The 18,559-nt window shown below is 47.2% G+C and overlaps 1 protein-coding gene across 1 annotated transcript in view; it reads right to left on the bottom strand.

Moving 5' to 3' along the window:
* The window catches only part of LOC147639969 (protein FATTY ACID EXPORT 3, chloroplastic-like), a 90,887-nt gene that overhangs the window by 37,802 nt on the left and 34,526 nt on the right, over positions 1 to 18,559 (bottom strand). The window contains exon 2 of the mRNA XM_086775737.1: positions 12,165 to 12,642. Within this exon, the coding sequence (XP_086631863.1) occupies positions 12,165 to 12,642 (478 nt within the window). The remainder of the gene's footprint in view (positions 1 to 12,164; positions 12,643 to 18,559) is intronic.

The raw sequence follows: 18,559 nt of genomic DNA, 5'->3' as shown, positions 1-18,559 counted from the left end.
CCATACGGAAACAACTATGTCAATAGTGCAAGAAACATGTACAGAAGTAGTGCCTTGATAGGGTATTTTTTCGTATGCCGTGACCCCATTGTGAGCCCCAGTCCGAGACATGTCAAGCACGAGCTACATAGGTCAGTCTCCTAGCCATAGAGGTCTATCAAGTCGATATCAGGTCAATCCTCTTAACCCACTTTGGAGAATTCAGCAAGTAGTGCTCATGTAGGTACATGTAGATGTCAGCCTTAGGTGTAGAATGCATTAGAAGCATATCAATTGCATACTATACAGTAGGGGCCAGCCCCAAGAGCAAACCATGGAGGGAAGGCCTTGCGATGGGTGAAAATCACCATCGTAAGACCCAGTCGGCAACGTTATATGGGGCCTGGGCAACAGTCGAAAAGGTCAGATGTGAGTCGGCCAACAGCAAGACAATCCACGCATAGCATAAAAGAGCATTAAATATTTAATGCCTATTTTATCTGAGTCCAGGCCGACTATATTAATGCCAGCTGACCAGCATTCCCTGAACATATAGAAGGAGGGGTCTTGCCATGGTCCAAATCATCAGATAAAACTCAAGTCTACATTCTCAGTCAAGCATGTGTGCTAAGGCAGCCTGCCTTTGCATACTTCAGCATCCTTTGTGCTTTCAAGCCCAAGGCATCCAAAGCTTTGGTCTCTTTCCAAAGTTCTCCAACACACCATCCCCCAATCTCTGGCCGGCGTATTCTCTTCGAAGATAGCTTCACAGTCGCCTACAGCTTATGCACAATTCTGCCCGGCATTTGGTCACTTTGTCCTTGCGCTTGGAAGTCAGTCAATCAATTTGTCCCCTCAATCTTGTGGACGCAAATAAATAAAGTTCTCCAGAAGAAATTAAGCAAATACTCCTGCTTGCGGGGGGGCTTCAATAGGTAATTGGGACCCCATCTGGTGTCGTCTCGACTACTCTTTCAGTTCATGTATGCTGTTTAAAGGATTGCTAAAGACTCACTAAACTCAGGTATAGAAGCTAGGATTGGGAAACACCACTCGCCCATCCACCATGGCATCAAGCTCGAAGACATTCCAAAAGAAGAAGAACCATTCAAAGAAAGAAGACAAACACAACCAAAAGTTAAAGGAGCAGATAAGGCAACTCCAGATTCAACTTGAAAGAGTCCTAATTGAAAAAAAACTAGTAGAATTACAAGCAGCCTTGGCCCAACAAGAGACACCCAAAGAACAAAGTTCCTCAATGGAGCAGTGGTGTCGATGGATGACCGAAAAAGAAGAGTGAGACCATGAAGCAAGGCTGGCCAAAGAGCTGGCAAAGAAAGCCAAACGCAAGGCCAAAGAGGAGCGACTGCAGGCAAAGCATGAATCAAAGGCAAACCACGAGCAATAGGCCTGAGAAGACTTGAGGGACCAATTACAACAAACACTGCAGACTCTAGTAACTTCTTTCACCCCTTCTCAATCCTCCTTGAAGGAGATAACACAAGCGGAAGCATAAACAGTAAACATATGAGAGAGTGCAAACAAGATTGAGAGAGTTGGACAAGATCACCTTTTATAACAGCACTAAAGCTTTACAATGGCAATGGCCAGCTGAGTGTTGAACTACGTGCAAGGGAAGTGGATGAATGAGTAAATAATGAGAAACTCCTTATATAGTGAAGTAGCGACCTAGCCGACTGCCTCTAGGGCTGCCCGACTGGCCCTGGACAAATAAATAGGAGAAAATCCAGTAAAATCCCAAATAAATAGTAAAGCCCCAAAACATTGAGATACCCAATTCTAACACCCCCTCTGCAGCTCAGTGTGTGCAAGAGTCGGAAGAAGAGAAGTCGATAAAGATGCAACCATGGACCCTCCAGCACCGCGAATACTGGAATCACCTCGATGAGGGCACCCACCAACCTGTTTCCTCGAAACAGGATGCCACCACGAACAGCAAGGAACTTTACTTGGCCACGAATTCCTACACAAGTGTGCAGTGAACTCCAAGACTAGATGATGAGCTGCTGCACACACCACGCCCATAATCCCCAACAGTGGACGGAACACATCACGTCCCAAAAGCCTCGAACAATGAACTTGGAACAGATCCAGTTCATAATCTATGTTGTACCAAAGATAACCAAGTCCTGCCAGATTTCTAATGCTTGGAACTCCGAATCACGATCCCCATGCACCAATAGGTGGAGCTGTAATCAGCCCCCTCTCCTGCCCACAATCCTCTTCTGGTTGGAAGCACATGGCGGGAAATTGCATGTGTACTAGAAACCACACCATCTGGGGTCTCCTGAGCCGGAAGCGCCCTGAGAGCCCTAGAAGTGGTACTAGAATCTGTATCACTATCTTGTGTCGTGTCTTTGCCTTTTCTCTGAGATGAAGCCTTGCCCTTAGTCTTGTCCTTCTTCTTGGACAAACAATTTTTAGACAGATGGCCTCTTTTTCCGCAAGAGAAATAGCGACTCCGACCTTTCTTCTAAAGTAAGTAAATTGCCTGAACAACAGTTGACTGACACCTTCAATTTACCCTGTGAGATGAGAACGGACTCCTCCTCCAAAAGTAGGGAGCTAAGATCATCAAAATCCAACTGAGTGGATGTGACCTGGCACCACAAAGATCGAGAAATCACATCATAGTCCAGAGGAAGCTTGGTGAGGATAAGAGTAGCCAGCTGAGAAGAGGACAAAGCAGCACCCATAGCCAGTAACTAGTCATGGATAACCTTGGCCTTCATGAGAAAGGACTGCATAGAATTGTTTTCAGGAAATAACAAGCCGTAGAGCTGCCCCTGCAAGGTAACTACCTCATCAATGAATCTCGTGCAAAGAGATCCTCCAATTTTGACCATACCTGATGAGCACTGGTGAGATTTTGCACTGCCGGTGAGACCTCCTCGGCGATGGTCCGCACAAGCACAGAATGCGCCTTCAAGTCTCGATTCTCCCAGTCTTGTAATTCCACAACAAATTCATCCTCCTGATCCTGAGTCCACTGCCTAGAGTTTTGAAGACGCTCGGGCTTCCTTTCAGTGCCCTGAACAATGTCCCACAAACCCTTGTGAATGAACCAGTTCCGCATCTGAAGCTTCCAATGAGCGTAGTTTGGTCATTTCAACTTGTCATCCTTGTTCGTACAAGGGGGAGCCATATCCACAGCACCAGAGAACAAATCTCAGCTCTCAAACACTTCTCTCAAGTGCTTTCCAACGAAGCGAGGCACCGGGAACAATCAGCCCCCTCTCAAACCGTAGAGAGAAAGAGGCGGGACAGCAGCAAAACAGTCCAAGATCCACTGGGAACCTCCTACCGGAAGGGCAGGGACTCATGGAGGAAGAAGACAGTGTAGAGCCACTTGTCTGGCAACACCACGAGCAAGAAATGCACCACCAACAAATGCTGTACAAGAAAACGCAGCCAAAACACTTCAAAACCTGCCTCTGAAGAACAAAACACAGCCTTTAGGGCTGAATGACAACCACCAGAAGAGGGCTGGACCAGAAACGCAGCTACTATATGGGACTGATCTGCAACCGGAGAAGTGATGGAAGCAAAACGCACAACAAAGTGGGCAGATTTGCAGAGTTTGGAGCAGCCTGGACCTAAGTGTATAATACCATGAAGGAGATAGCACACACGGAAGCATAAACAGTAAACATATGAAAGAGTGCAAAGGAGATTGAGAGAGTTGGACAAGATCACCTTTTATAACAGCAGACTTCAGCAGTAAAGCTTTACAATGGCAATGGCCAGCAACTGAGTGTTCAACTATGTGCAAGGGAAGTGGATGAATGAGTGAATAATGGGGAACTCCTTATATAGTGAAGTAGGGACCTAGCCGACTGCCTCTAGGGCTGGCTGACTTGCCCTGGACAAATAAATAGGAGAAAGTCCAGTAAAATCCCAGATAAATAGTAAAGCCTCAAAACACGGAGATGCACAATTCTAACACTCCTATCACCAACCTGGAAATTTCTTAGTATGAAAGGAGTCTGGTGGACTCCAAGACGTCTAAATATTTGGAAAGGAAAAGCTTTGGGAATGGGAGATCATCCTGGAATACAAAGGATCACACTCCTAAAATTAAGGATGGTTACTATTTTTGGGCTGACTCCGATGGAAACTCCGTTCATGTCATTACGTCTGGAATTGAGAAAATGGGGGGACATGCCAAAGCACATTTGACAAAAGATCTACTAGTTGGGATACTTTTAAAAGGTAAAGATTATGGGAGAACCCATCTCTTAGATTGGGACATGTGGCAAGAAAGTGGATCAAAGTGAGACAAGTGGCCTCACACTTCTCAGAAAGTGGATCAAAGTGCAACAAGTGGCCTCACACTTGTCACTTCAGCTATTGTGTGGCTCTCCACTTCATTATAGCCTTCTCTTTCCATTTTAGCTCATGGGAGGCCCAAATCTATAAATTGGAGCCCTCTTCTTCATTAAGAGAGGCTCTCTTGCTGCAAACTAGCCTCCACTATGATGGTTACTCGCATTCTTGTTTACAACACTTTATGGGCAGAGTTCCTACACTCCTTCACTCCCCTCAACAGAAGGTTTCTCTATTTCTATAGCCTCTTGATGGTTGCACCATCCCTATACCAGCTGATTTATGTACTATACCGGCTGAATGGAGGTTGCACCGGCTGATCTGAGGGCTGTGCCAGCCACTGTACCTGATGTTCGAGCCCTTGTACTTGCTGTACTAGCCACTGTACCAGTTGCACCAGCCGTTGTACTTGTTGTACCAGCCCAATACCAGCTGAATGGAGAGCTGTACCGGCTGAACCAGCTCTATTGCATGAAGACCCATGGTTTTTGGGGAAGAATCAATACCCACACAAAGGTATATGGATTATATTAATGGCTGGGCATTTCTACCACCTGTGTACTGGCTGAATTTTATGGTTGCCTTGTGTTGGGCTGTGTTATGGCATTTGTATATGGATAATCCGGCATCTCCCATGAGGAGAGTAAGGCCCTCAAAGCTTGTATATGATATTATTCTCCTTGGGTAATAAAATACTCCAAAGTGGGGGGGGGGGGGGGCACGGCCCATTCCGGCCTCTGTGCGCATCTCTCTTTTACAGCTTTGTTGATTAAGTGGCGTATGTTCAAGGATGTGACCGATTTCAATGTTTAATTGCATTAGTGGTCAAAGTGTTTTTGCGGAACCCTTGGGCCCTTCGGAAGTTACACCTCCAAAACCACAGCCATGGCTTGCACAACCGTCATCCGCGCCTCCCAAGTACGACAACAAGTGCGACCATTCGTTTGTGACCCACTTCATCCACCAGTTTGTTGCCCACTTTCCACTCTCCAAGATCACAAACCCTCAAGATAAAGTCCATCTAGCGGCTCCACACCTCATAGGTGATGCAATCACTTGGTGGCATTATTGGTCCCATTTGCACACAATCCCTGCACCGGCTTACCGGGCAACGATTGGAACACCTTCATGTTTGCTCTGAAGACAAGGTTTCTACCACCGCAGTACATGACCAATCATAAAGACGAGTTCTACAAACTCACCCAAGACGGTTCCCCTATGCTCACCTACTCCAACAGAGTGATCACATCAACTCAGCAATTCGGAAGTCCACGTAGGAGAAGCTGAAGCAATTCATTCACGATTTGGATTCAATTATTCTGTTCCCCGTCCGAAACTTCGAACCCCAGAGTTATGATAGGGCCTTGACTCTTGTGCAGAACCATGAGATGATGCTCAATGGAAGCAAGCCCAAAACCGCTCCAGTCGCCCCGAAACCCCGACAGCAACAAACGCAGACCACCTAGCAAAACCAAGCGTCTAACCAACAGTCCGGTAAGGGGGCATCCAACAACAAAGACCAAAAGAAGAAGGGCCAAAATAGCTCTTCTACTCGGAAGGAGCGCCAAGGTGGACCCAAGAAGACACCTAAAGAAAAGATCAAGTGGGCCTTACCGGAGGATTCCTATAGTCGGGTGAGAAGGAGCGGTACTTCACAAAGAACCACTACTTTTTTTGCCACCACACAAGACATGCAAAGAAGGATTGTTCCGAATGGCAAGCGGAAAAGGGCAAGCAACAAACCTCTACAGTGGCTACCGCCACAACTGTACCACCCCCTCCACCCCCGCCCTCAAACACCAATGTTGTTCAACTCTTGCGCGCTTTGAATGCAGTACCCACAATGGTATTCGATGATAAGCAGGAGGGTGGAATTGAGGAGCTTCACAAGGGTCCTATCAAAGCATATGGCACAGCGAAGGGGCAACAATTTGTTGTTCTCTTCGACATGGGCAGTTCTGACGATGCCCTCTCAGGAGTTGGCGACCAAGATGAGATGTGCCATAGGACCTTATTATTTGGACGTGGACGGGTTCACTCCCGGCCTCCGTACCCATATCTCCCAAAAAGCTCAACAGTTCACCTTCACAATCCAGAAGGCCCAGTTTCAGAGGAATTTCATTGTCTCGCCCCTCCTAGGGTACGACATGATCCTAGGGATTCAATGGTTCTGCCAATATGCACCCATTACTGATTGGAGGCACAACGAGAAAGATAAGGAATTTGGCCTTCTCTTGAAGTCATCCTCAGTCCAGCAATCCCTGCAAAAAGGAAACCGTGAACCTCTCCCATGAGGCTCGCTCCAAAGGGTGTAAACCCCCTTCACGTCCACCCTTCTTGTCAGAAGGTTGCTCAACCATATCAAAATCCCCTCCCACTATCCAATGATCAACCTGGGGAATGACATTTGTAATGGTGTCCCAAAAGGCCACCCTTTCACCTCTCACGTTAGGTGCATAGATATTCAAGATTCCTAATTTCTGACCCTCATGCATGATCAAGATCCAATGCGCTCTAGCAGGGATGATAACACCGTGCCCAATAACATGAGGTATAATAGATGCTGCCACTGAAATACAAACACCCCCTCTAGTCCCAATTGCCGAGGACCAGAAGGTGTGGCCAGAAAGCATCTTACCACTTTTGCCACACTGAGATCTATCCAATTTGTATTCCTGCAACAAAAGCACATCCATAGACCCTCCTGTAACAGCAAGGTGAAGCTGGTCCTTCAGAAGGCGCTTCCTACCACGGGTGGGAAGCCCTCCAAGGCCCTGAACATTCCATGAGACAATTCTCCTGGAAGAGAAGAGGGTTTGACCCCCAATCTAAGAAGACAATGGGCAGCCTGAGGACGCCTCTCATAATGCTGGAGGACGAGAAAATCCACAGGGCAAAGTCCACTGACATGCCCTTGTCCGAGGCCCTGCACCGTGCCTGCATATGTACGAGAAACCTGTTCGCCCTGCGCGGCATCAAGGGCAATGGCATCATGCTGAAAATCCTGCAATACATGATCCCCACTGTGCTGAACATCCTGCATATCACTCCCTCCAAGTAGAGAGGACTCCACAAGATCACCTGATCTGAAATATCATCTCTCTGCAAAGATGCATCAACAGACACATCCCTCTGACCAGAAACATCATCTATCTGTACGTGATCCGAGGAAGACTTCCCATCAATCGCACCAGGGGGGCAGGCGTGAGAGACAACACGCCACACCTGGCGGACTGAAGGACGGGAAGGAACCAAGGGAGGTGGCGCCTGAGAGGCACGCTTACGAGGCCTCCTGCGACCTCGAACCCGAGGACAATCTCGAGCAAAGTGACCCTGTTGGTGACAAACCCGGCACTGATCGGGTTTACCTGCAATCTCCATACGTTGCTTCAAAGGGCCACAAGGGCCCGGAAGCAAAACATAGTCCTCAAAGAGCTCAATGTCACGGACAAGAACCATGACCCTGGGGACAGCATCCGCCGAGGCAGTGATGACCACCTGGGCAGAAGATGTCGGCAAGGCGTGAAAGGGGGGCACTTGAAGAACAAGCCCAAAGGCAGACCCGATGGCCTCTAACATAGGCCAATATGTGCACGGAAGACCTGGAAATCTGAGAGTAATCGGAAAACAGTTCCGGTCTTCCTCAACAGGGTCAAAATAGCTGGAGTAGGGAACAAAGAATATCTTCTTCGGGTCCAATGGCAAAGGGCTGCCCTTCAAAACCTCTGAGGCTGCATCCTCAGAGTCAAAATCCACTTGGAAGAAACCTCTTTCAAGCAACCTGACATCTCGAAAGTGTAGAGCGAGGTCGGAGGGCAGAGCCACCAGGACCCAATCCCGAGCCTAAAGACAGGACGGGTGAGATCCAAAGATTCTAGGGTCGTTTTGGAGTCTTTCTCTATTTCAGCGTAGAGGACCGCGAGCTCGGCTTGGGAGAAAACAATGGTTCGCCCGGCCGAGGGAGAATGATTAGCCATGATGCTAATTGAAGAAAAAGGCCAACTTGAACCCGGATGATGAGCAATCTAAACCAAGGGGAAGAGGAAGGCGACGAGGTGGAGGAAAGGAAAGGAGGGAGGAAAAAGAAACAGCAAAAAAGGGAAGAAGGGGGAGAGGCTAGACACAAAGGCGAAGAGGGGCGGGGGAGGGGCAGCACAGCAGCACTGCGCTGAGGGAAGAGGCGGAGGAAGGAGGGGAGAGGCGAAATGGGCGGGCAAAGGCAAGGAGGGGAGGCGGAGGAGGAAGGGGGGCGAAGCAGCAGGCAGCAAAAGAGGAAAAGGGGCGCAGCGATTAAGAAGGAAGCGATAGGAAGGAAACGAGGAAGGAGGGGGCAACGAAGAGGGAAGGAAGCGAAGGCAGAGAGGAAGGGAATGAGCGATAGGAAGGGAACGAGTCAGGCAGCGATGGAGAAAGAGGGGCGCAGCGAAGGAGGATTGAGGGGCGCAGCGAAGGAGGAAGGAAGCGATTCAGGTTCGGGAGCTCGCCGGCCTGCCAATTCATGTTTTCAGATCTCGTCTTCATCTCCGCTGCATATTCTGATAGAAAGGGGTTTCTTAGAGGTTAAACTGATGAAGAAGGACCACGGGCTGCTTAGAAGAAACGCCTGGAAGAGGCAGGCGACCAGCAGCACTTCTGAGAAAAAATGCAAATCTGTCCACCTTGCTGAAAACGCAAAAACGCAGGAGGGAGAGGAGGGAGCATCCAACACTGAAGATCACCGGCGCTCTAATATTATGATAGAATGTGCAACGGAAGAAGGAAAAGTGGAAACACAGGAGAGAGAGAGAGTGAGAGAGAGAGATGGAGAGGAAACACGGGTGAGAACCTCCTCTCAATATCATCATCAAAAGGAATACATGTCCCGAGCAAGAGGGGAGAAGACCTCGTATGTGAGGGACTGCAGCAAACAATGTTGAGCAAGCAATGAGAAATGAGGGAGGCAAGCCAGCTATATATATGCCCATGAGTAGGCAGCCAGCCGACTGGTGATAAAAAACCTCCACGACTGGGAAAATACCCAAGACTCCATAATATGGGGAATAATGAGGGAAAATATATGTGAGGGGTGACCAACCCCTCTGACTAACATGGTCAGCCCTAGAGGCTAAAATAGGAAGCCAGCAAGAAGGGGATGATGTCTAACAAATCTGACCTCAAGCTCGGGGGTGGTTCGAGGTACTAAATCTACGGTTAGGTGGTGAGTTGCTAGTAGGAGTCTATCGCAGTCATGGGCATGTAATCGACGTTCAGGTCTATGGAAACCTCACCATGGTTTCTCACGTATGTCCTCTATCTTGTTCCATAGTGGTTCTATGTCAGATAAGCCATGGGCATGGTCCTATGAGGACTTTACAGACACTCCAAAAGACATCGGTTTATATGTGCAAGGATCCCAAGAGCAAGCTGCCAGAGATCAAAATAAGTGGGCAATATATTGGGATAAAGAGTTATCATCATAGCAAAGCAAGAGAAAAAAAAAACAGCATGCCATATAGGGATATGCCACCCGTGAGACCAAAGAAACACTCTCCATGTCACTATGGCACACTTTGGTCTGGACCATTACATTTGGCATTCAGCCTATAGAGATGAGACATGTATGTCAGGAGAGGTCAAAGGCTTAGGAGGGGAGGCCATACTCCACAAATCAGGAGCGGTTACCATACTTAACGAATCACACCTGAGCAGGATACTTGAAGTGTTAAGCAAAGATGTACATGCGGGTCAAGTTATATAGTAAGCCCCCCTCTCGTCCCAGGAGCCAACCATTGTCACCTCACTTTCAGCCTCAAAAGCTCCAAAAGCCCACTACCAGCCTCCAAGATTACCACTTACCATCACTATCATTTCTCCCACGAGCATGATATAAGCATAGTTTTTCCATACGGCAACCCTACGGCAAACGCATACCGGTATGGAAGTGCGAAAAAAGTACGGTTCACACCCCCAAGAAATTCCATACGTTGGATACCATATGACAGCCTAAATTTAAGGAAACACATGCTACATATGACACAAAAAACCAAAGAAACTTGAAACTACAAAGATTTTGGGATTAGAAAAAACATAAATAATGTAGAGCCAGAATCCAAACTCCCGACTTTATATTTATATTACTGTAACTTGTTTACATCATACATGTATGATCAATGATGTATCATGTAACATGTTACATAAGTAGGGACTAGGGAGTGTGGAGCAAGAAAATGCCAAAACTTGTCAGGCATAGTTTTTTCATACGGCAACCATACGACATATGTGTATGAGTCTGGAACTATGAAATAAGTATGGTTCAAACCTTGGAGAAATTCCATACGTGGGATTTCATACTTGATTCTTAAATTAAAGGGTAGACATGCCATTTTCAAAGAAGTGAACCATGAGAGACTTAAAATATGTGGAAGCCATGATAGATGGTCTATCATGGTTTTCACAATTTGACCATGTTTCATCCGTCATGACTTTCACACATTGACAATTAATCTCTATGTCTAGAAAAGATGCAAAACATTTTCTTTTTTGGCTGGAGTATGAAAAGTTTTTCCATACGCGACCATACGCATACGGGTATGGAAGTACGGAATATTTTCCATACGAGTATGAAAAAAACTATGGATATAAGTTACAGCATTAACCTATACACCCTGCTTGCTCTAATCAATACCCTCCACACACTCGTTGAGAAAGCCTCTGTTCTCCCTAACGCACTCCATACCACAGCCCAACAAAGTTTTCCTTTCACATTGAAGTCAACCAAGAAAGAACCAAAAGGCACCACCCCACAGAACAGTTGCTACAATGAACAACATAAGGCCTTGGGCTGAGAGAGGAAAGAGAAACTGTGCCATCACCAACCACAGGCCAGCCAAATGCAGAGAATACCGATGTCTCATTAAATGCAAGGAGTGTTTCTCCCAAAAAACAAGAACGAACTTCTTGACATTCTCCACACCAGAAAGTCCAAACCATTTTGGTTTCGCTCTCTGGAGAGAAATCAGCCTCCCCCCACGCAACCCCACACAGAAAATGCTATTTGATGTAGCCAACCCTAACCTAAATCTGACAAAGACTCCACCCCATCCCTGTAATCCAGGTCTTTCTACCCTACTCTACCTATGTCTACCTTGTGCATGTCCCCATCAAGCCATGGCACATGCATCTGAGAATCGATGCATGTGACAGGGAGACCCTTGGGGCCTAGTAAACATATGTAGTGGTCCAGATAGGAAGAGTCCCTTGGTGCATGAAGACCTTCCACACACACACACACGGAGAGAGAGAGAGAGAGAGAGAGAGAGAAGATATATTAACGTCTACGGAAGGCCAGATTGACCTATGAGACAAATCTGTATACAGCAAGTCCATGTCCTGAGTATCATGGAAAGAAAAACTGAAATGAAAAGCTAATCCTAGTCATATGCAGCTCACTATGCAGTCACTGTCTAGCATGCTATAGATGTACAATCATGATAAGTGGTATACTACTAATTCCACCCAGTGGAGATGGTGGGGTGCAGTACATCATACACGTGGAGAGAGAGAGAGAGAGAGAGAGAGAGAGAGAGAGAGAGAGGAGGAGGAGGAGGAGGATAGGTTTTGACTGAAAGATTCAACAAGGAGAGCCCAAATATAGCTTTGTGTATGTGCATGCGTGTGTGCGCCCGTGCGGGCCCCTGTATGCTTGCCTCACACGCACATGGGTGTCAAGTTACTCAGAAAGCTTCAGAACATTACCTCCAAAATGATTGATACGTGCAAAGTGTATAACATCCCTGCTTGTTATATCCATGACTGTAAGAAACAACTAGTTGGAATAAAAGTTACCAGCAATTGCTTACCATACGGAATACCAAGGCAGAAATCATGAATTTTGGCAGCCTTTCTGGGCGTATCAGCGGAATGGGCTTTCAGAGCTGTGTCTGCAATATCTTTGATAGGATCAGGGGCATTTTCTGCAATATAAGACAAATTCTCCTTGCTCCTTTCAGCTGTTTCCTGTGCTGTTGCCGCAAGAGCTGCTGCTGTCTCCTGAGCTGTCACTGCTAAAGCTGCTCTTGCTTTCTCTGCCTGCTCCTTCAACTCTTCGGTTGTGTCCCTCAAAACTCCTATAAACTTTTTGGCAGACTCGCTGCCATCATCTTTCTGTCCTGCTTCTGCTTTAATAGTTTCATCCTTCAACTCTGCTGTTGGAAAATATTCCTTGTCGAGATTGTCCGGAGCTTGATTTAGAGAATTACAAGAGTCATCTGCGGCTTTGTCTGGATCTTCATGAATTTCCTCTGCTTCAGTGCCTTTCACACCGGTGCTAACAGAAGCCTACCATGGTTTAAAATCACCAAATTGCGTTAGACTCACCGAACAACACACCTTAATCAGACACAATCATGTCTATCTTCCTCAAGCTTCTTGAATATATACTGAAAAACACACTCAGGATTCCAACATGGAAAATCTTTAGTACTTGCCTTAAGAATAAACTACTCTAAGCACAATATTCATCCCAAATACTTGATCCATGACATCAAAAACTGCTCTATAAGGGAAGTAACCACATAGAAATGAATACAGTGCCTTCTTTGCGATTTCATAGTCCTACTATCAAATGGTGCAAACAAACTTAACGAAATTAAGGTAGACCTAGCTAGAGTGTAGGAAATTGTCACAACTGCAAAAGGAATGGCACTATGAAAGAAATGGAGCCCCTTCAAAATCCGATAACACACAATGCAAACTTTGACAAAGCCTTGACATCTGCTCCTATCTTTTTATGCCCTTATTTTAGCAGGTCCTTCATTGTTGATGGTGGTGCCATTTGAAAAAGTAAGAGAGTCATTATGTTCATAAACATGGCATGGTTGTTAGAAGTCATCTCCTGTCTTTCTGTAGACACCAGGGCCTTTGTTGTGGGTGTGCCCGCCCTTGTAGGTGTTTTCTCATTTTTCCTCACTCCCCACATTTTTCCCTATTTTTCTGTGGCTTGGGTCATGGTGGAAGGAGGACCTCTGAAGCTGGCCGACTGCATTTGGACATGTGCTGCTGGCTGTTTGTGTTGCTTCAGGTCCACGACCTTCCAGATGAGCTGGCCGACACCCTGCTGCTGGCCGACTGGTGATGATGGCTGGTCGTGGAGGTTCAGGCCCTGTCGGCTGCCCTACAGCAGGCCGACTGCTATAGGGGGGCCATATAAAATGGCCCCAGTCCCTTGCCACATATTGTATCACTTCGGGATCTTCTTTGTGTATATAGAGCAGAGTTACACGCCTCTATCTCTCTCTCTCTTGTGCTGTTGTTTTCTGCATTGTATTTGCTCTTGTGTTCCCAGATCTGGTCATCATCTCCACAGCGTATTCTGACATGGTATCAGAGCCAGAGGCTCTTGATAGTTCTTGGGATTTGTGTGAGCAAGAGGGAGACTATTGTGTTGCTGATTGGTGGACTGTACGGGACTGTTTGGGAAGAGGAGAAGCAAGAGGACGGCGGGCTGATTTGCTGGACAGCCACTTGCAGGTGTAAGTTCTTTTTTGTTCCCACCCACCCACCCTTTTTCAGAGTACATCCCCGCAATGGCAGATCTGTTAGAGATGGCCGAGAGGCATGTGAAGATCCCTACACTCCCCACGTTCCCGGTGGACTGTCAGTTGGACGGGAACAACTACGGCATATGGAAGGTTATGATGAAATCTGTTCTGGAGTCTTACGACCTCGCTGATTTCATCGTTGTTGGGGTTCCACGGCCGGAAGTAGATGAAGGGGAGTTACCGTCGATCCGAAAGGACCGGGAGGCACAGGCACAGATGTGGGATCGTGTCAACGCCATGGTCCGTTCGTTGATCTTCCTCAACTACACACCGCAAGTACTCAATCATGTAAAGCATATGACGCTGGCCACAGGTATATGGCAGCATTTGGCCTCTCTTTACAACACGGTATCGCCCATGAAGCGGATTTCCTTGGAAGTACAGATGCGGGTTACGAGCCCTACAAAGTCGTTGACGATGCGGGAGCATATTAACAAGCTGCAGGCTCTTCAGCAGGAAGTTCTTCAGGCTGGGAAGGAGATATCGTCAGAGGACATGGCCATAACGTTGCTGGCACATTTGCCCTCTCAGTACTCGGCATTTTACTCGTCTTTGATTACTACTGGCAGGCTCAACACCATTACGTGGGAGGAGCTTGTGCCCCATGGTCTTGGACCAGGAGGAACGATTCACGAACCCTCCTCAGGGTGGAGGTTCGGAGGCCTTAACTGGCCAACGATCGAAAGGCCGTAACACGGGCAAAGGGAAGGCTTCATCGGAGAAGTCTTCTGAGAAGAAGTCCGTTACTGACCGCGAGAAACTAGAGGCAGAGAGGACCTGTAATGATTGTGGCAAGAAAGGCCACTAATGGAGGCAGTGTCCCAAGCGGAAGACCGAGAAGGGTGAAGATTCCTCAGCAACAATCATGAAGACTCCGGCTTTTGTGCACCTGGAGGTGATGGACACCGATGTTTCATTTTCTTCAAGCAGAGAGGAGGTTGGAGGATTCTCTGCAACGTCTGGTAATGGCCACTTAAGTGTGGGTACGTTGCAGGTGCAGGCTTTCCAGGACCAGATGGTGGATAGCTTGCCAGTTGATGGCAGCAGTTGGCAGGAACTTTCCAGTACTGATGGTGGTTCTTGTGTTCGTCAGTCAGAGAAAACTGAACAGGTTACTTATGCTCTGATGTCTCATAGTATTCGGGACAAAGAAACTCCTGTAGATGAGGATGTTCTTTCCACGGGGACCTCTCGAAAAGCCAAGCAGGTGGCAGTTGATTACTTGCAAAAGGAGGTGGATTCTCCAGGCTTTGTGGTTCCGGATTCAAAGGGGGTGGTTGACAGGTTTCAGAAGGCCTTACGTGGTCTTCAGCAGGTTTCCAAGACTTGGCTTTGCACCATAACAGGTGTTGATCCTTGTGAGCAGTGTGATGCCACTTTGACTCGGAAGCAGAATGGTTCCTTGATTTGGTTGATGGACACCAGATTGGACATGAGCTTCCTGATGAGGCAGTTGAGCTCATGGTTGCAGATAACTCTTTAGGAGGCAGGATTGCGTATCTTGTGGTTTCTGCGGCATGCAAAGGATCATGGACTCTTTTACATAGGAGGGGAATTGATTGATGGAGTCTGACTCCACGGTTGGAGTGACTCAATTTGGGGAGGAGATCCGGGCACGAGGACATCTACTTCAAGCCTAGGACCAGTTTTACAGAGCAGTAAGAGGCAGTCATCTTTTGCCTTGTCGACGACAGAGGCAGAGTACCGGGCTGCTTGTGAGGTGGTGAGAATGCAGAGGTTGCATTGCAGGATTGGGCTTCCACTGGAGGAACCCATGGTCATCCAAAGGCACTTTGTTCGTGAACAGATCGTTGCTAATGACATCTTGCTAGAGTTCTGTTCGACGGAGGAGAATACAGTAGACCTCTTCACGAAGTCGCTATCTCAGGATTTGCTCAGGCGGCACCCCAACTCCCTGTGGTTGGTTTCACAGCCAGGAGCTGAGAGGGGGTGTTAGAAGTCATCTCGTCTTTCTGTAGACACCAGGGCCTTTGTTGTGGGTGTGCCCGCCCTTGTAGGTGTTTTCTCATTTTTCCTCACTCCCCTTATTTTTCCCCACATTTTTTCCTATTTTTCTGTAGCTTGGGTGGTAGCCCCGTGGTGGAAGGAGGACCTCTGAAGCTGGCCGACTGCATTTGGACATGTCCTGCTAGCTGTTTGTGTTGCTTCAGGTCCACGACCTTCCAGATGAGCTGGCCGACACCCTGTTGCTGGCCGACAGGTGATGATGGCTGGTCGTGGAGGTTCAGGCCCTGTCGGCTGCCCTACAGCAGGCTGACTACTGTAAGGGGGCCCTGTCGGCCTGCCCTACAGCAGGCTGACTGCTGTAGGGGGGCCATATAAAATGGCCCCCAGTCCCTTGCCACATACTGTATCACTTCGAGATCTTCTTTGTGTATATAGAGTAGAGTTACACCCCTCTATCTCTCTCTCTCTTGTGCTGTTGTTTTCTGCATTGCGTTTGCTCGTGTTCCCAGATCTGGTCATCATCTCTGTTGCGTATTCTGACAATGGTTGCATAGTTGCAATGAATCATATTTCATATGTTGTCAAAACCATGCATGACTTTTCTTTTCCTTGGATGCAATGCATGTTTTCTTACCTTTTTTTATCTAAAAGTCTCCCAAAAACATTTTTTTTCACTATATTGGCTGTGTTACTAGCATGCCCACTTACTGTGGGGATACTGCAAATGTCTTGAAGGAGCTCCTACCAACCCACAACAGCCCCCTTGTCTTGCCTCTGTGCAACCTCCTCCAGCGTGCAAGCCCACCAGCCCTCTACCATCCTCCCTCCTCTGTGCTTCTTCCTGCCAGCTCTCTAGACTCCCACGACTTTGCCATGCTTCCATTGTCTTCTCCTAGTGTTATGTAGTTGAGGCTAACCCTAGGGTTAGGTTGGCTAATCTATGAAGAGGGCACCCAAAAGATTAGTCAAGCTGATTATAAGGCTCATGAAAGCTTACAAGTTAATAATAAAGCTTATAATTTAATAATCCCATAAGTATAGCTTTTATTAGATATTGGTTAAAGCTCTATAAGTATGGGTTATGAGTGGGTTATTGTTGTATTGTGTTACTATGCACATGTGGTCTGTACCTAGACCATGAGTGCTAACCCACTCCGGTTAGTCCATCGTGATGCAGACGGTCTACCGAGATGGCCTTGACACGTCAAACCTCAAGTCAACCGAAGGGTCAATCTAATCCATGCAAAGTTGAGGATGAAAGATACCACCATGTTCACACCCCAATCCTTCTCCCTGGCTTCCGTAGTCAGCACTGATAGAATGTGCAGTGAAAGAAGGTAAAGTGGAAACACAGAGAGGGAGAGAGAAAGAAAGAAAGAAAGAAAACTATATTAACGTCCTTTAGAGGCCACATCTGACCTATAGGACTAATCAGATACATCCATGTGATTACATTAGAGAGAGGAACCACAGGTGAGAACCTGCTCTCAATATCATCACCAAAAGGAATACATGTCCCGAGCAAGAGGGGAGAACCTCGTAAGTGAGGGACTGCAGCTAGACAAGCAATGAATATGTGAGGGAGGCATGCCGGCTATATATACTACTACATGTAGGCAGCCGACTGGAGCAAAAAACCTCCATGATTGGGAAAAATACCCACGACAATAAATGGGGAATAAATATGGGTAAAATATGAGTGAGGTGTAACATGCGGAAGCTTCGGAGAAGAATCGGTAACTTCAATACTCAGAATTCAGCACTCTTTTCGCGACGGAAAATTAACGCACAAACTGAAAGGAGATGTGCAAAAAAGAGAGAGAGAGAGAGGGAGAGATGGAGAGGACACAGTATTGGGTCCCAATTACCCTTTGTAGGGCCCCCACCACGGATGGTGTATTTGCTTTATTAGAATGATGTGAATCTGAAAAGAAAATACAAAATTCTTGACCTTTCTTGGCTGGGAATATCCCTGCCCTTGATCTTCAATACTCCACCCCTTTGCTTAGCAACTCCCTTGGCTTGTCTAGCCCTTGATTTGCTTGAGCTCTTGGTGAATAATAAGATGAATGAATGGGATTGTGGGCTAGGCTATTTATACTACTCCTCATGAGCAGTCGGCCAGCCTTAAATGTCCCACGACTGCTGAAAATACAGCAATAAATGCTGAATTAAATCCATAAATGCTGCGTTTTATTCCTAACTGGCTGGTAGGTGAAGCGCCTACTTCCAGAGGGCTGGGCACAGCCTTTGCCCACATTCCAAGGGCTGGGCAGCCTGTATGGGCTGCCCCATACCTGCCCTACAGCCACGTAAAGGCTGTAAACTCCTGGAATTTGCCTTAGTCTTGCCCTAGGGCTGTCCTACAGCCCCTCCATGGCTGGTGGTTTCAGCCTGGGCCTAAGTCAGAATTTTATCTGTTCTAGGTGCATTACTTGGGATATATAATTAGTGCTGAAGGCATTCGACTTGATCCGGCTAAAGTGGCCGAGATTGTCAACTGTGAAGTACCTCACAATGCCTATGACATTAGATCATTTGTGGGTATATGCCAGGCACCATAGAATATGCTCACTCACGATCCCTCACCACCTTGAGGGGTGTCATGATTTAACCCAGTATGGCTATTCCACCCACATCGACAAGTTTTCTGACCTCTCGGCAGATCTCACCGATCTGCTAAATGG

This window comes from Cibotium barometz, chromosome 3 (genome assembly GCF_041138505.1).
Source record: "Cibotium barometz isolate CiBa-2024 chromosome 3, ASM4113850v1, whole genome shotgun sequence".
Lineage (NCBI taxonomy): Eukaryota > Viridiplantae > Streptophyta > Polypodiopsida > Cyatheales > Cibotiaceae > Cibotium > Cibotium barometz.
The sequence above is the reverse complement of the archived record's forward strand: the minus strand, read 5'-3'. Positions and strand labels throughout refer to the sequence as shown.